General features: G+C 38.2%; 1 protein-coding gene across 1 annotated transcript in view; it reads left to right on the top strand.

Moving 5' to 3' along the window:
* LOC124787733 (protein virilizer) overlaps window positions 1-19,356 on the top strand; it is a 107,001-nt gene that overhangs the window by 11,981 nt on the left and 75,664 nt on the right. The window contains exon 3 of the mRNA XM_047254582.1: window positions 17,702-17,837. Coding sequence (XP_047110538.1) covers window positions 17,702-17,837 — 136 coding nt within the window. The remainder of the gene's footprint in view (window positions 1-17,701; window positions 17,838-19,356) is intronic.

Raw genomic sequence — 19,356 nt, 5'->3', positions numbered from 1 at the left:
AGAAGTACAAATCTTGACTCAGATCGCTATACCTGAAAGTTCAAGGTTAAGCATCGAGCACTTCGAATCTATTAAAATGTTTGCCCACAAGTTGAAGGCCAAAGAGCTACATAATTGGGAACAACTGCAAGAAGCAATAGCCAGTCCAACTCAGAAAGGGACTGAAGAAACACGCAATGTGGTTGTGAGGCAAAGTCCATGGGATGAAACATACTTCCAACGAACACTACAGATTGAGGAAGATTCAAGAAAATCAGAAACGTTTGTAACATTTGCAAACAACATCTAAGCAGTTAAAATTATGCAGGTCTACACTTCAAGGGTCCCAAGTGCCTAAAACACTGTCACGTCCTGGGAAATTATTTTTAATTTCCCCTTAGTACTGACTCTTAAAAGCCCAGTTTTAGGTTTGAAGACAGCACAGCCACCCACCCCAATTCATCACCTCTTACTTGAGAAGAATTAGACAGATTGTACATTTACTAATGGCAGCAAAAGGAGACTCACTAATTGCAGAAATGTGAAAGAAAGTAAGCAAGCAACAATGTTAATGATACACAAAGATAATATACATCATCTGGGAAACTGAAGAACTTATATATTACTGCTCCTCCACATTGATGCACCCACATCATAAGAAAAGGGACCGATGAATGTAAACAATTATTGTGGCATCTTTCTTCCCTTAATAATCTGCAAAATTCTTTCAACAGTGCTATAGACTAAGGGGGGCAAATACCAAAGAGGGTTCAAGAAAGGATGTTCATGTAGCGAACAGATCATGAATCATCAATGTGTTTAGTCATACGCGAAATACACAAATAAGTAATTCATATTGATTCTTGTAGATTTTGAAAAGGCTTATGACTCAGTTGACTGAACAATTCTTCTCAGACTCCTGAAAGACTTTGGCTTTGATAGTCAGGCAAGGAGATGGACGCTTGCCTCTGCTTTTCATCTGTGTTCAAGAGACTCATCTCCGAGTGGTGAAAAGAAATGAATAAGAAAGATATTGACAATGAAGTCAGACTTCGGTATCGAGACATGAATTTCACAATTAACTGCTTAGCTGTTGCAGTGAAATTTTTTCTAATTCACTAGACACACAACAAATGTAGCAGCAAGGGCAGAGCTCCAGATCTCGCTAGAGAAAATTGAATTTATAGGAAAAATCAAGTCAACATCCTGAGTTCGAGAGTTAGAAGAAGCGAAATTCAAACAGGCTGAGAAATTTAAGTATCTAGGAGAGTGGATAGATTGGTACCTCAGAGAAAGAAGCCTTTACATCACAGATCATTAAAATGAAAACAGTATATCAACGAACCAACCAAAAGTTTTTACAGGAAGAAATTGATATCCATTTAATCAAGGTGCAACATTACTGTGCAGTTGTATGACTGTGTTTGCTGATAGTGCTGTCATTTACTGTCTAGTGAAGTGATCAGAAGATCAAAACTAATTGCAAAATGATTTAGACAAGATTTCATCAAAAAGTAGTAATTGACCCTAAACAATAAAGTGTGAAGTCCTCGGCAATAGTACTAAAAAAAATGTATTAAATTTCACAATAACAGAAATTTAAAGGCTGTTGATTCAACTAAATACTTAGGGATTACAATTGCAGACACTTTAAATTGCCATTATCACACGCAAAACATTGTCGCGAAGGCGGACCAAAGACTGTTATTGGTAGAACACACACAAAGTGCAACAAATCCCCTAGAGAGACTGCCTACACTATGCTTGTCCACCTTCTTCTGGACTATTGCTGCACTGTATGGGATGCTTACCAGATGGGATGAACAGAGGACATCTAAGAAGTTCAAAGAAGAGCAATAATATCCCAAAATAGGTGAGAGAGTGTTATAGACGCGATAAGCAAGCTAGTATGTCATTTATTAAGATGAAGGTGTTTTTCATTGTGCTGAGATCTTTTTATAAAATTTCTGCCACCAACTTTCTCCTCCGATTGCAACAGTTTGTTCACTCACATCTACATACATAGAAATGAGCATTGTAATAAAATATAGAAATCAGAGCTAGCGTGGAAGGATTTAGATGTTTATTTTTCCCACATGCCATTAGAGAGTGGAATGGCCAATAAATAGTCTTCAAGTGGGTTTTATGAACACTGGAAGTGTAAATTACAGAGTAGTTAAATAGGCATACAATTTGTTCCTTGCAAAAAAAGAAAACAGCAACTGGCCATTGTTAATAGTGCTGATTGTTTATGCAAATAGTGATGTTACTGTTGAACTGACAGGTTCATCTTTAAACAGGTGTTCATGTGTAGATTAAATGTGTTGTTAGTTACACTAGTTGTCAGCTTTTTTCCTCCCTCTGACAAAAGTTCCTTGGGGTGGTGGTTCCCTACAGCAAAAATGTGAGAAACAGTTAAATTCACCATTTCTCACTTTGTTTTTGTGCTGTTGGGTACCATCAGTCCAAGCAACTTCTGCCACAAGGAGAAAAATAAGCCAACAATTAACGTAAAAGACGGCAATTGTAATGTAAGTATGAACAGTCATCTGAAGATGAACCTTCTGGTTCAAAACCAGTAATGGCAATATTTGTGTAAATAAAAAGCATTATTAGCAGTGGCTTGTTGCTGTTTCCTTCTTTGCAAGAATCAGCTTGTATTTTGTACACAGCTACGGTCCCAGAATGTCAGTTTTCGACAAAACAGATGTCGGTGTTAATGAATAGAATAGGTCTGACTGAGAAATAAGAAACAGTAATGTCTTGAGGAAAATCCGACAGTTGATACTGTGTAAGAAGATCCCTGACAGTTGCAGTGGGCTAGACATGGCTGCTTTGTGAATCTACCTCAACCAATTGCATAGTGTGATTTTGTAAACGTGGCTATGGCAACAGATGGGTATTGTTTTTGCCAGTAGTTGTTTGTACTTTGGTGTAAAAAACTGGCAACATTGCTTACAAGCTGTCAGAGATCATCTTATGCTAACTAAGCTGGTCCATTAAAAAATTGGTTAATTCTGAAGACGATGACAACCATGAACTCTACAAACATGTAGGAAAGATCATGGAGACCATTTGGAAGTGGAGTATTGTTTTCTGTGGTCCCATTGCTTGTATGAGTCCTTCAAGATTGAGCAGTCAAATCTTCCACTACTTTCTCAACAGGACAGCTAATTAGTTGTGGTTCACAGAGGAAGAAAAAGGACTGCAGGAATTGGGGATAGCTCCAAGAGCGCCGTGGTTTTCAAGAGAAGCTAAAAGTAAAAAAAAAAAAAAAACTGGCAAGGAAGGAACAATATACAAAACGAATGCGGATATACTGGGCTAAGATTACAGTCTAGGCACAAGGGAAAGGAAAAATTTAGTTAAAATAATGCCATCTATTGATGGCTGATACGAGTAGAAGAGTAATTAATCACTGAGCCAGATGGTGCAATTGTTGACTCTGGACATATATTCAGGAGGATGATGGCTCAAATACCTGTCCAGCAAAGCTGATTTAGCTTTTCCACATTAACCCTAAATTGTTAAGCCTATTACTGGGATGGTTCCTTTCAAAGGGTATGATCAACTTCCTTCCTGTCCTCCGCCAGTTCAAACTTGTGCCCTGGCTCGAATGACCTTATTGTCAGTGGGATGTTAAAATCCTTAATCTTCTTTCCATAACAAAAATCTAAGTTTCAAAGCAGCTAAACTTACAAGAGATAATAAAGCACGATTGTCTCAACTCCTTAAAATGAAAAGTAGGCAAGAGGCGATTTTGTAGCATTTGTTCACCACACCTTAAAGAAAAATTATGATAATGGAAAATTCTGGTTTACATGTGTTGTGGTCGGGGTAAAGATAATCACCTGCCCTGTATTGGAGTTCAGGAGGAAGGCACATAAACAAAGACTGGAACATGATAGATCAGCATATGAACTTTTATTCTTCTTCACACTTAAAGTAATGTAGTCGTGGTGACAGGATTATGCAGTTATGAATATGTGTGTGCTGTGAACAACAACACAGGTTCATTAGGTGAGCTACCATGTTTAAGATCTCGCTTTTGTGTCTGTCTACTGCTCAGTACTGTGAATATAAAATGACTAGTTATCTGTACATCTATTCAATTGTGGATTTTCCCCCTTTATTTCAGTGTTCTGTGAGTGGTGGAACAGTTAAATGGCCACTTCAATTTAAAAAAAAAAAAAGTTCAAAATTCCAAAGTTAAAGAAGAATTATTTGCTTCGGTATTACTCTCTGAGGCAAATATCCTACCCCATAATAATGTAGCTCTAAATGCTGTGTATCAGTGATTTTAGCTGATAGCACAGCTTACCATGATCAGTATACGAGGTGTGTTCAAAAAGTAATGTGACTTTATATTTTTTATGAAGAAATATTTATTTATTAATTTATCAAATCCATGTAATTCAAGTAATCACCCTCAGATACAATGCCAACGCTTTTTCCCGTCCTCGAAGCATTTCTCATAAGCACTTTTTGGTATGGCCTTGAGTACTTTTATTGCAGTTTTTATTTCCCCAATCTTTGAAAATCGTCATCCTTTCACAGGTCTCTTCAGTTTCTGGAACAGGAAAATGTCACAGGGAGCCAAACCTGGTGAATATGGTGGCTGAGGCATGATGGTTATGTTGTTTTTGCCAAAAAATCTCTCACAAACAATGATGAATGAGCAGGCACATTGTTGTGATGCAAAAGCCATGACTCCCCCCCCCCCCCCCCCCACAACCCCCCCCCCCCCACACCACCCCCCCCCCCCCCCCCCCCCCCCCCCCCCCCCCCCACCCCCACCCCCCCCCCCCCCCCCCCCCCCCCCCCCACACAATTCCAGACATTTTCTGTGTATTGCTTCTCGCAGACGGCACATAACGTCGAGGTGATACTCCTTGTTGACCGTACAACCTTGAGGTGAAAGTTCATTATGCACTATGCCACTGCAACTGGAAAAAAAAAGAAAAAAGGAAAAAAAAACTGTGTGCAAAACTTTGACATTTGATTGAACTTGGCATGCTATTTTCAGTCTTGGCTCTCTGGGACACTTCCATTGGGATGATTGGGCTTTGGTTTCTATGTCATAACCGTAAACCCATGTTTTGTCACCAGTTATGACCCTATTGAGAAAATCAGGATCATCGTTGATGTCATTCAAGAGCTCCTGAGTGAAGCTCATCCGATAGTTCTTCTGATTAAAATTGAGAAGTTTTGGAACAAACGCCACTGACACATGTCTCATGTCCAAAATATCCAAAAAAAATTGCTTGAATGAGCTGAATGATATGCCAACATGCTCAGCAACTTCTGTTATAGTAATTTGATGATTTTCCAAAACAATTTTCTTCACAGCTTCGACATTAGTGTCTGTAGTTGATGTGCTGATTCCATTTGTCATACAAAATTTGATGCAAATTATTTTCTCCATTTTTTTTTTATGATAATCGAAAAACGCCAAGAACTTTAAAACATGTCTAACCTTTCTGTCAAAAACAAACAAATTATGCTGTACACTTGAAACTGTGAACATATGTTCGGGACATGTGTACGAACATAACAAAGAAAAAGATGGATAATCGAATGTACGTTGCCTGTGCAATTCGAAAAGTCACCTTACTTTTTGAACAGCCCTTGTAAACTGGTATTGAGGATTCACTTTCATTGAAGCACAATTTGATTTTCAGATAATGCTGTCTTTTATATTTGATACTATGTTGCATTGCAAGGATGAAGCAGGTGGTGTCTTGATGTACACTCAGGAAATAAATGGATCAGAATTTCAGAAGACATGGTTTCTGTAGTATGTATTAAGCAAGTAACTAATCAAAAAAAGATGGTTACAAATAGAATTTTATTGTTTGAAGGAATAACTTTGGGAGACACCTGTAGGTGGAAGAATTACCCAAAACAGCATTGGGATATGTCGAAAGATGCCAAACAGAAAACAGTATGTTGTACTGAATGGAAAGGCATTGTAAAAGTGGCTTTGAGTTTACCCAGAGAGAGTATTCAGTAGGTATAAATGTTCTTTTGGGTATGCCAGAAGCTTTATAAGGCTGTTCGCAAGTGCTGATATTCACTGCACGACAAGAAAAGTCAAGCACCAAGAAGATATGTTCAGATGTCAGTGCAACTTCATACACATACACGCCGTCAGCAGATATGTAAATCATTAGAGTTCCAGTTCGCTGTGAAAAGTAGAATGACTACCAGAATGCATTAGTGATGTTCAAATTTAGTTTTGTTATCAGGCCTGATAGGATATATAGGAGGCATGAACAGTGTCAGATGTTGAATGGTCACTGTGGAGGACACAGAAATGCTGCATGCTCCTGTGAGGCAGTGTTATCAGCACCTCAAAGTTTGAAAGGTGCCGCATTGTGGGCCTTCAGTTGGCTTGCTGGTTGAATCGTGCAATATTCTGATTTGTGGAGCATTTACATGGGACAATGGCCCTCTGTTGGACTGCATGGGTGTGTGAGGGCAGACATACTCGTCACCAAGGTACCAATCAGCCACGTGTGATCATCAAAAGAGATGATCGCCCTATTGTGTACCGAGCATATTTTGACCCCCTTACAACTGCTCCTGCCATTTGAGAACAAGTAATAGACATTCTGCATTGTCCTGCACCATTGCTCTGAGACTAGCAGCAGCTGTACTACAGAATTATTGTCCCACACACAGGCTGCCATTAACACCACAACACACATGGCTACGATTGGCACGGTGCCGTGCCCGAGAAGCCTGGGCTGCCTGATGAATGGTGGCTCTTTGTGTTCAGTGCTGATTTACAGTTCAGTACTACCCCAGATGACAGATGGTTGTGACCTGGGGAGACGTCCCATTCTTCCAATATTTTAGAAGTGCACAGTGGTGTTGCTGCTGGTGTCATGGTGTGGGGAGCTATCAGGTTTGCCTTCAGGTCATGGTTGGCAGTGACTGAGGTAACTCTAATGGCTCAACAGCCTGTCAACATTCTGTGTCATGTGTTAGATCTCATGCAACAGTGTTGCGGTGCCATCGTCCACAAATGGCATGTGTGTCTATTAAGCGTCTGTGTGACAGTGAGGCACTCGCATGACTGAAAAGATCCCTAGAGTTGTGGGACAGCTTGCCTCAGGAGGGTATGCAACAGCTTTATGAGGCCCTCCTTCCCAGCAAAATCAGTGCAGGCATCCAGGCCAGAGGGGTTGCAATGTCAGACTGATAAATGGGCTCATACTGTCATTTTTTTTTTTCTAAATTTGACCCTGTTTTGTACTCACTGCAGTAACATCACATACCCTCTCAACCCGTGAAGGGTCATGTGTTTTTCCTCCTCCCCAGCTGGGTCCTTTTTATTTTATTTATTTATTTTTGGTCAGGCAGAGTATATAGAGAATTGAAGTGCTAGGAATTTGTAGCAAAATATAGGAAAGTTGCAGAAGATCGACACCAGATGCAAAGATTGTTTGTTGATATTCAACATAATCAGATTTAATGTATTGTACACAAATGGGTGAGAAAGACCCATTGTTATCCGATTATGCGATTCCCAACCAATCGCAGTAGACTGTCATATCCATTGAATACTGGGAATATGTATACATTGTGGTTTAATGTGGAATGTTCTCATAAAACTAATTGTAGGAAAGTCTGGAAACATGACCAGACTGATTGATATGTTGGGAAGCTTGAAAGAAGAGCAACGTGTTTCATTATGAGTTTGTGTAATAAGCACAAAAGTGTCAGCTAGGTGCTAATCCGACTCCAGTGGCAGATGCTGCATGAGAGATATGTTTCACAGGTTGCTTTACTGTTAAAATTCAGTGTGTGTACTTTTAGAGAAGGATTAATCAAAATTTGCTTCCTCTTGCATATATGTCACAAAAAGACCTGAAAGTAAAATTAGAATGATTGAAACTCATATGGAGATGTACAGCTGTTCGTCCCATATTCTGAAGACTTACCAATAACTGTAGTTCCTGCACATCACCTGTAACTGGAACAGGAAAATGGGGGAGGAGATAGTGCTGTATAAAAATTCCCAACAACACTCCAATAAGGTGCCTTGCGGAGGAAAGATGTTGATGTATAAGATGAAAACATACAACTGCAGCATAGGTACTTTACCAGTTATAAAAAACTTGTGTAGTCTGTGTTAAAGGTATTAAGTTTGATCAACACATTTTCATTTAAAAACAGTTTATTTACAGGATACTATTTGCTAACAACATAAATTACAAAGAGTTAAAAAATTATTTGCTGAAATAATTTCTGCTTCAGCTGTAGATTTAGCCACTACTCTCTGCAACTGATTTCTCCATGCTATTGCTCCACCAGAGTACTTTGCCACAATGCTGATTGTCAAACACTTGTCACCAGTGAATTCAGTGTCACTACAATTTTGCAAATCGTCTCCTCTATCATAAATAATACCACAATTTAATGTCCTTATAGGTACCAGTATACACTTTTCAGTCAGTTGCAGTCCTGGGTAGTTGGTTTTCCATAACTGGAACAACTTTTTATTCACTGCAAAAATTTTCATGACCACTTGCTATTGAAAGATAGAACAGACGTCTAACTGCCTTGCATTAAGAGATAAAGGATGAAATAGATTCATTTTGATCACTGTCTTCATGTCCAGTGGGAGATGAGCTCATATTGCTTTCTATGCTTTCTACAATTCAAAATGTCCCCCCCCTCTCACCCCTCTTTTTTTTTTTTTGCCCCCCCCCCCCCCCCCCCAGGGAGTTAGGAAAGTAAGGAGATGGGATCTGGGTAAGTTGAAACAACCAGAGGTTGTTGAGAGTTTCAGGTGGCATTAGGCACGAATTGGATGAAACAGGGGTAGGAAACATGATAGAAATAGTGAAAGTGGTAGAGAATCAAGTAGGGAAAAACACAAGACCTAGTACAAATCCTTGTATAACACAGGAGATTTTGAATCTAATTGATGGAAGGAGAAAATACATGGTGTATCAAAAAGAAGCATCTGATTTGGCATATCTGTATTTCTGAAACTAATAAACATATGCAATGAATTTTGTTTTTTGATGAACGGGAAACTCAAAAAGTTTTTCTTTCTTTCTTTTTTTTTCCGCCCTGTAGGTGTTCAATATGCCCCCCCTCCACTCTAGATGCACGGCACATGTCAATGCGTTATTCAAATGTTCCCACATTGCCCCTAGCATGTCTCGAGTCATAGCTTCCACAGCTGCTGTTATGCGATACCTCATTCATTGTTGTTTGCAACGTAGGCACATAAACAGAGTCTTTTATAAACGCTCCCACAATAAATAATCACATACAGTCAGATCCAGTGACCTTGGAGGCCAGAACTGCAGAAATGTAATGCCAAATCATTTGGTCCAGTGCAACAGATCAATTGTTCAGTAGTCCCTTGATTTAAAAATTCTCGCTCTTCCAGATACCAGGGTGGCAGTGCCCCATCCTGTTGATAAAGGAAGTCTTGCGAGTCGACTGGGGAAAAAGGAAGAACTTTTGCAACCATATCGAGATATCTGCTTCCTGTAACAGTGTTCTCGGCAAAGAAAAATGGACCATACACTCTTTCCTGTGAAACTGTACAAAACACATTAAATTTTGGAGAGTCCCTCTCATGTTGTACAACTTCATATGGTTGTCCGTACCCCCAATCTCAGACAACGATGGTTCACCTTTCCATTTAATTGTAATGTTGCCTCATCACTAAATACTAAGTGTGGAAGAAAACTGTCATCCTCCATCTTGCCAAGAGCAAAATTACAGAACTCTTCACGAAGAGCTGGCAGTAGCTGAATTTTGTATGTTTTCATGTGTAAACATCAATGCAACACCTGGCAGGTGGACATCGGGACCATGCTGAGCTGTTAAGCTGCACGACGTACGGATTTCTGCGGACTCCTTGTGAAATTATGGTGGGTGCGTTTGACGTCTGCATCAGACATTTGAGGACAGCCCAGCAATTGGACTTTACAGAAACAACCTGTTTCTCGGAATTGTTCGTGCCACTGTTTAATGCTCTGTGCTTTAGGAGGATCCACACCATACCTTGTACAAAAGTCACACTAAATGATTATTACTGACTGAACTATGTAAAATGTAGAACACAAATCGTTTTATGTTGTCCTGACACCGTATTTACTATAACTGGAGTGGGTTCCCACTGCTGCTATCTAGTGGGAAGCATGTAAAACTTGAGAGTTTGTTCTTTCCAACAGTATGTTTTTCACACACGCATCTCAAATAACATAATAGTTATGATTTTTTAAAATTGAATGATTCTTTTTGATCCACCCTGTATAAAAATGTGTCTAATGGAGAAGGCAAAAGGAATACAGACATCTAAAAAATTTGATTGACAGGAAGTGCAAACTGCCAAAGGAGAAATGGCTAGACAACATTACCACAGATTTATTAAAATCCTCAAGAGAACCAGCAATGACAAAACTATTCTGAACTGTATGCAAAATATATTGCACAGGTGAAATACTCTCAACTTCCAATTCTAAAGAAGGCAGGTGCTGACAGTTGTGAACACTTGAAACCTCAGTTAAATAAGTAATGTTGTAAAATAGTTTTTATTATCTAGGGAAGAATGGAAAAACTGGTAGAAGCTGACATCATGGAAGATAAGTTTGGGTTCCAGAGAAATGGAATATGTGACGCTTTATCTGAGGAAGTAGACTGAAAAAAGGAAAACTTACATTTATAGCATTTGTAGGTTTAGTTTAAGTTCTTGATAGTGTTGAGTGTGTTAGAATTTGCATTTCTGAAGGCAGCATGGGTAAAAATACAGTGAGCAACTTGTACAGAAACCAAACTGTGGTTATAAGAGTTGATGAGCATGAAATGGAAGTAGTAGTTGACAAGGGAATGATACAGCATAGTAGCCTCTCCCCAGTGTTATTCACTTTGTACGTTGAGTAAGCTATAAAGGAAAGTGAGGAGATATTTGGAATAGGTTCAGGGAGAAGAAATAAAAACTTTGAGGTTTGCTGATGACATTGCAATTCTGTCAGTGATAGCAAAGACCTCAAAATAGTAGTTCAAAGAAATGGATAGTGTCTTGAAAAGAGATTATAAAATGAACATCAGCGGAAGCATATATAGTGGGGGTAGTGGAATGCACTTAAATTTAATCAAAAGACAATTGTATTTTACACCTTGGCTGTTATACAATCTCTGTCCTTTATGTCGTTTTGATCAACTGACACTGATGCCTTGCCACTTTCAAGTGCTACTTCTATCACCATAACCTTACATTGTCACCCTGATGGTAGTGACTGAAAATGGCCCAGTGCCAAAATCAGCTGGTCATAAAATAATTGATAGTGACTACAAGGGTAATCCCAAAAGTAAGGTCTGCTGTTTTTTTATAACTACATAGACCTGTTTATTTCTACAATGGTTTACATCAGTTTACAGCTTGAACGTTTAGCTATTTTTCAACATAATCACCATTCCTGTCGATGCATTTTTGTAGATGCTGTGGCAGTTTTTGTATGCACATGTCATACCTGCTCACCGCCATGTTGTTCAGAAAGCTATGAACCTCTTTTTTCACCTTGTCAGAGCTGAATCGTTTTCCGGCCAAATGTTCTTTTAACCTGGGGAATAGGTGATAGCCACTGGGTGCCAAATCAGGACTATAGGGTGGGTGGGTGATTATGTTCCACTGAAACTGTCACAGGAGAGCAACAGTTTGCCGAGTGATGTGTGGGCGAGCGTTGTCATGGAGAATATGTACGCCCTTGTTCAACATTTCTTGTCTCCGTTTCTGAATTGCCCGTTTGAGTTTTTTCAGTCTCACAGTACCCGTCAGCATTAATTGTGGTCCCAGCAATTCAGCTCCGATGACGAGGTGAAAGGAGAGGTTCATAACTTTCTGAACAGCATGGTGGTGAGCTGGTATGACATGTGCATACAAAAACTGCCACAGCGTCTACAAAAATACGTCGACAGAAATGGTGATTATGTCGAAAAATAGCTAAATTTTCAAGCTGTAAACTGATGTAATTCATTGTAGAAATAAACAGATGTATGTACTTATAAAAAAAATAGGAGACCTTACTTTTGGGATTACCCTCATACATAATGTCTAAGATGGGAAATGGAATTGTCTTTTAATAAATACGTGGTTCTGGTATCAGATATAAAAGAATTTATCGAGATAAATTGGATGATGGTGCTGTTATTAGATTAGGAAATAAGACACTGAAATAGGTCAAAGAGTTTTACTACTTGATCAGCAAAATAACTGATGATGACTGAAGTAGAGAGAATATAAAATACAGACATGGACTGGCCATGGCAAGAAAATTGCTAAAAAAGACTAATTTGATAACGTAGAATACAAACTTAAGTGTTATTAAGTCTTTTCAATAGGTATTTGTATGGAATACAGCCCTGTATGGAAGTGAAATGTTGATGATAAGTAGTTCAGACAAAGAGAGAGTAGAAGCTTTTGAAATGTGGTTCTACGAAAGAATGTAGGAAGTTTGATGGGTAAATCGATAACAAATGAAGAGGTACTGAATCAAATTGGAGAAAAAGAAATTTGTGACACAACATGGCTAAAAGAAGAGATCAGAGGTAGGACACATCCTGATGCATCAAGGAATCATCAGTTTGATAATAGAAGGAATTTGGGACGGAGAGTTAAAAATTGTACAGTAAGCAGGTTGAAATGGATGTATGTTGCAATAGTTAGTTATGCAGAGAGGAAGAGATTTATACAGGATTGCATCAAACCAGTCTTTGGACTGAAGATCACAGCAGCAACGTAACGTAATGCAATTACCCCATTTTCATTCTGCATCATTTTTTAGCTGAAGAATCTGCTAAGAATACCTGTTCTCATATCAAATACACATTGTTAAGTTTTTGGAAAAGCAGTAGTTTCTGCCTTGTCACTGCTAACAATTAGGCCATAATCAACATAAATTTCTACAGAATCTGTTTTCATTGTGTTTGCAATGAAATCCAGCTTTTTTCAAGACTTCCATAAAACATTTGTTTCAGTAGTGCAGGGGTCGTTTGAGACAATAAAGACTGTCTGTCAAGACACACACTTGATCTACATTATCTTTGAAAACTTCTGGTTGTTCCAGATATGCTTCATCTGGAAATATTGCATTCAGAAAGGCTGTCTTTACATCATATTGTTTTACCAGCATTTTCATAATCAGTTCCTGCTTTCTAAATATACCCTTTAGCAACCTATTGGGCTTTGAAGTTGGCACTTTCATCAGATGCAGGTTTTTGACATAAAACTCAAGAATTCTGCAATACCTTGACATTCCTAGGACTGTTAGCTAACACCCACATATTGTTTCTCTCAACCAATTCAGTTTCTTCATTAATAGCTTTCATTCATTTTTCCTTCTCATTTGATTGACTGCAGTACTTCAGAAAAACAATTTGTATGTTTCCATTCACCAGCACCAACTTTTGTGAGCATCAAGAATTCACCATTCTCCACCAGGCAGTTTTTCTTCTTTGTCTTCTCTTCTCCAGTTTATCTTTTTCAGAAAATTCAGAAGTTTCTGCCTTCAGGAATCCCGTTGATTTATTGTTACAGTGACTTCGTATTTTACTTCATCCAGAATGAAGTATGCCAAATTTTCCTCACTTTGATTTCCTGTGGAAGAAGACTGTATTTCACATTTGACTTTCTCTGTTTCAGATACCATGTCTGACCATTTCAGGCATTAAGGTTGACTCATCAGAGCACAATACTCAAGTGAAGTTTTGAAAAATGTTGCTATGAAATCTGTTACCGAGGGAAATATGAAACAGTAAACAGTTTCTGTTGTAAAATTCAGCAAATGGTAGTCTGACTAATTCCTGATGCATGACTTAATTGCCGAGTGCTAGGGGTTATTATTCACTGCAACTAATATCGCAATTTCATTATTCTCTCTAGCATATGTTTTTTGACAAATCCATTTTTATCGCTGTACAGTTCCCTCGATGGAGAACTATCGAACAACCCAACACAAAGAAGCACATGATCGCATCCTGATTGGACAACATTAAGCACAGAGGATTAGTGTTATTTCTATTCCTGCCACTTTCACCGTAAATGTAAGCCATTTTTATTTTGTCTACTATCATGATGGCCTGCGTTCTTAATAACTCTGTCAGTTTGTGAAGAAATGGATTTAAGAAATGAGTGCCAATATACTTGCAAGGAGGCTAAGTCAAATAATGATTGAATGAACGAGTGAGTGAATGAATGTATGTATGTTTCAACATGGCTACAAGGAGAAAGCTGCAAAACACTGAGTTACTTGCCACAGACATCTGGTATTATGTTTTTGATCCAATGCATTTTTATTGAGATAATACCGTTTTGGAACTCAAATGTGTTCTTTGTCAATTACAGTGCCATCTATTGTGCAGTGATGAAGTGTTATATACCAAAGTTACATATTTTTCCCATAGGATCTGATCCTACAATAAAAATGGGATGTTCTCATATAGACTGGGTAGGAGGGTCAACATTGATATCTGCATTTTTAAAAATATTGAACACACATTTTTCTGTTTTTTAATCCAATGCATAATTTTTGAGATATTGCGTTGGATCAAGATACAGAACTCATCTCGATGAGCTCCATGTTTTTTCTCCTTCACAATTCTCCTCCCTCACAGACTGGCCCAAATATCTTTTGCCGGATTTTAAAACCTTTTTCTTTCTCTCTGTATTCTTACCTGTTCTCCTCGTTTTTCCCATATAGTATTATTGGTCTGATTATAGTTTTATATACCCTTATTTTGATTCTTCTTGAACAAATTTTGGACGACCATAATTTGTTGAGTGAATATGATGTTCTGGATGCAGCTTTGATCCTTGCTTCTAAGTCTTGTTTTGTTGGGAGGAGTCGATAGTCTAAATCCATTTTTGTCATTGACATACCCAGCAAGTTGTCCACAAGCAGCCTTCTTATCAAACTTTGAATGGAAGTGTTTGTTTGTATGAGTCTGTGCCAAAAATTTTGTGGTGATCAAGTTCTCCTACAGGTTTATTGTACCACAGCTCATAGTTTTTTTTTTTTTTTTTTCTGGAACTGAAGATCTTCTAGTATGATTTAAGATATAGACTGTTGTATTGCAAGCTTCCACCCACAGTCCTTTGATAGTTTACTTCATTTCAGCATCGACTTTGCAGCTTCAACAATTGTTCTATTCTTTTTTGTTTGGTCACATGATATTGTTGGGTGGAGGACCAAGGGTGGAGGATGCAATAATTCTGTGGGAAATTCCTTAACTTTTTTGTCATTAAATTCTTTGCCTCTGTCATATCTAAATAGTTTAATGGTATGTCCATTGGGTTATACTTCATTTAGAAATTGATTAAGTGCATTGTGTACTCCATTTTTAAGTTTTAGAAACAAAATTCAGTGGAATATACTGAAATCGTTGTTGAAACATTATGTAATATCAAGCACCTCCAAACAATTGTGTACGCACTAGTCCATTGACATCTGCATGGATTAATTCGCCAGTAACTGTGGAGTGGTTTATTCTTTGCATGAATGGTGTTCTGTGCATCTATCTTAATCATCGCAAAATTCAGCCTTGCAACATTCTGTAAAGATGTCAAGTTTTTTCTAGATGTTCTTGACGTGTTATTAATTTTGATGCCTCAGTCTTGTGTGGCACATTTGTGGTGTTTCAGATGGTGTCACAAGTTCATTTGATTTCTGTTTTCTGGTCTTATAACATGCATAGTCAACACATACAGCCCATTTTCCATATAATCTGTCATGAAAATGCTGCCAATGGATTTTCTTCCAACTCCTAATACTTTTACACTCCTTGGCTGAGAACAAATAAACACTTGCATCAGTCACATATAAAACTTTGTCCATTCTGCCACTGTTCCATTCACTGCTTTGTCTTATTTTGATATAACCTGTTCCCTGAGCAAATGCACACATGCCATTATCTTGTTTTCCTAATGAAATCACATCAAGGATGTCAAATTCACTTTGCAAAACAAAGAACTGTTTAATTGGAGTGATATGTTTCATAGCACCACTGTCGCAGCTTCCAGTAGCTGCACAGATGATGAATGAAGTAAACGCATTGTCTTCGCTCACCTTCTCATTTTGTCACTCATTATTTCTGTCACATGTGTTCATGGACACACTGCTGTTCACTCTTTTGACATCTTCACCTAACTGGTAACTATTTCATTCCTTTTGTGCATTAGAAATGACAAATGTAGTTTTTCGATTGTATTTTGTTCATGCAATCCAGTAGCAAAGAAGTTTTCAATAAGTAAATTCAAACTCTGTTTTGCCAATGGTATTATATCCCAGAGATCTATAAAATTACCTCATTCCCTTCCCAACATAGAAAAAATTCAACCATTTACTATTCTTTCAGCCAGCATATTCTCTTCACATTTTTTTTATTCTTCATTTAGATATATGGATCACTTTTGCAGCCGAGTTACATGTGTCCTAATATCGTGTGTCATGTTGTGCTTGACCTGAAAAAAGGTTTCGGTTAACATATTTAAACATTGTGTGCTGCTACATTCAGACTGTGCATACTACTTTAGCAATATTGCATGTCAACACAAGTTCAGCAGCTTATTTAAGCTTATTTATGTAGCACATCTTCTATTAGATTTGCTGCACTTGCATCATCCTTCTTCCATTCTTTGCACGCTACCTTTACTTCATTTGTTGATTCTTGTGGTAACAACACACATTCCGGTGCACTGTTAATAAATATCGTAGAGGTAACATGAATGAAGCACCATGGACACGTGCCATTTCCATTTTAAACTAAGTTGTGTTCAATTCGACGTGAGCTTGGCCCATAAAAGTAGAAGTAAAAGTATGAAGTTTTATGAACACCGTTTGTTTGTTGAACAATTTATTCACAGTATATAGACTGGCAATGGCAAGGAAAGCGTTGATGAAGAAGATAAATTTGTTAACATCTAGTATAGATTTAAGTGTCAGGAAGTCTTTTCTGAAAGTATTTGTATGGAGTGTAGCCATATATGGAAGTGAAACATGGACGATAAATAGTTTGGACAAGAAGAGAATAGAAGCTTTCGAAATGTGGTGCTACAGAAGAATGCTGAAGATTAGATGGGTAGATCACATAACTAATGAGGAGGTATTGAATAGGTCTGGGGAGAAGAGGAGTTTGTGGCACAACTTGACAAGAAGAAGGGATCGGTTGGTAGGACATGTTCTGAGGCATCAAGGGATCACCAGTTTAGTATTGGAGGGCAGCGTGGAGGGTAAAAATCATAGAGGGAGACCAAGAGATGAATACACTAAGCAGATTCAGAGGGATGTAGGTTGCAGTAGGTACTGGGAGATGAAGAAGCTTGCACAGGATAGAGTAGCATGGAGAGCTGCATCAATCCAGTCTCAAGACAGAAGACCACAACAACAACAACAACAACAACAACAACAACATTACAAAAAATTGCTTTGTATGTATTGAGTAGCCAAGTGTACAAAAAATTTATCCACATTGCTTCCGGTCATTGTGACTGCGAGTTTTCAAAAGTGCATTTTTTTGTTGATACTTGACGTGTGATGACATGATATTTGCAGAAGTAAAGCTCTTGCAAAGAGCTGAGTGTGTGTGTTTTTTTTTCATCAGTTGTTTATATTCAAAGAATGTGAATAATTGTCTTTTGCTCAGAGTGTGAATTGTTGTGTGAGAGACTAACAGTGAATATTCCTGTCTTTCACAGTGCAACAAACCCCTCGCAGTTTGAAATAGAGTTCTTCGTGAATGATCTGAGTAAACCGGGAGCTTCAACATTTGAGAGCCTTGGTGACTTAGAATACAAGCAGAATGTAAACATTCAGTTAGAATGTGACAGAAGGGTAAGTGTTTCCCTTAAACTTGTTGATATTTCCTAAATATTTAGGACAAAAATGTAATAAAGCTCCATTTCAGTGGGAATTAATCTTTTTTCCTAATTATTTTGTTTTATTCTGCTGTTGTAATTCATTTGTTCATGATTCATTGTAGTGCTGATGTTACAGAGTAGTAATGAAACTTTCTGCATTGAAATTACTGTGTCAGATGAAAACTCTGATCTATTGAATACTTTTACTTTTTACAAAATTTATTTCCACCTCTCTCTCTCTCTCTCTCTCTCTCTTTCTCTAATAAAAAAAAATCTGTCTTCCCATCCTTGTTCTTTTAGGAATGGAGAGCAGTAAAATCATATACAGATGTTTCTAATGCACTCTGACAACGTCTACTAGTTGCAGAATAGTAGAGGTGGATATTCGAGTGAAAGTAACACTTTGCTGCAGTACCACCTGAAACTAATTTTGAGGAAATGTAATATGACTGGAGCAATATCTGCATCTACATTGATACTCCACAAGCCACTGTACGGTGTATAGCGGAGGGTACCCTGTACCACTACTAGTCATTTCCTTTCCTGTTCCACTCGCAAATAGAGTGAGGGAAAAATGACTGTCTATATACCTTCGTATGAATCCTGATTTCTCGTATCTTATCTTTGTGCTCCTTATGTGCAATATATGTTGGCGGCAGTAGAATTGTTCAGCAGTCAGCTTCAAATGCCGGTTCTCTAAATTTTCTCAATAGAGTTTTTTGAAAAGAACATCACCTTCCCTCCAGGGATTCCCATTTGAGTTCCTGAAGCATCTCCATAACACTTCTGTGTTGTTCGAAGCCAATGGTAAAAAATCTAGCAGCGTGACTCTGAATTGCTTCGATTTCTTCTTTCAATCCGACCTGGTACTGGTCCCAAAAACTCCAGCAAGACTCATGAATAGGTCACACCAGCATCCTATATGCAGTCTTGTTTACAGTGAACCACTCTTTCCTAAAATTCTCACAATAAACTGAAGTTGACCCTCTATGCACATTCCATCTCATATCGCTTGGCAACATTACAGCCAGAAATTTAAATGATTTACTGTGTCAAACAGGACACTAGTAATACTGTATCCAAACATTACAGGTTTGTGCTTCTTGCATTTTTCCACGTTTAGCGCTAGCTGCCATTCATCACACCAGCTGGAAATTTTATCTAAGTTGTCTACAGTTACACAACTTCAACACCTTACTGTTCACCACTGCATTATCAGCAATTGACTGCAGATTGCTGCCCACCCTGTTCACCAAATCATTTATGTATATAGAGAAGAACAGCAGATCCCTCACACTTTTCTGGGGCACCCCTGACGATGCCCTTGTCTCTGGTGAACACTTGTCATGAAGGACAACATACTGGGTTTTATTATTTAAGAAGTCTTTGAGCCACTCACATATCTGCGAACTTATTCCGTATGTTCGTATCTCCGTAAACAGCCAGCAGTGTCACACCGTATCAAATGCTATCCAGAAATCTAGAAATATGGA

Source organism: Schistocerca piceifrons, chromosome 3 (genome assembly GCF_021461385.2).
Source record: "Schistocerca piceifrons isolate TAMUIC-IGC-003096 chromosome 3, iqSchPice1.1, whole genome shotgun sequence".
In the NCBI taxonomy this organism is placed as follows: Eukaryota; Metazoa; Arthropoda; class Insecta; order Orthoptera; family Acrididae; genus Schistocerca; species Schistocerca piceifrons.
The sequence above is the reverse complement of the archived record's forward strand: the minus strand, read 5'-3'. Positions and strand labels throughout refer to the sequence as shown.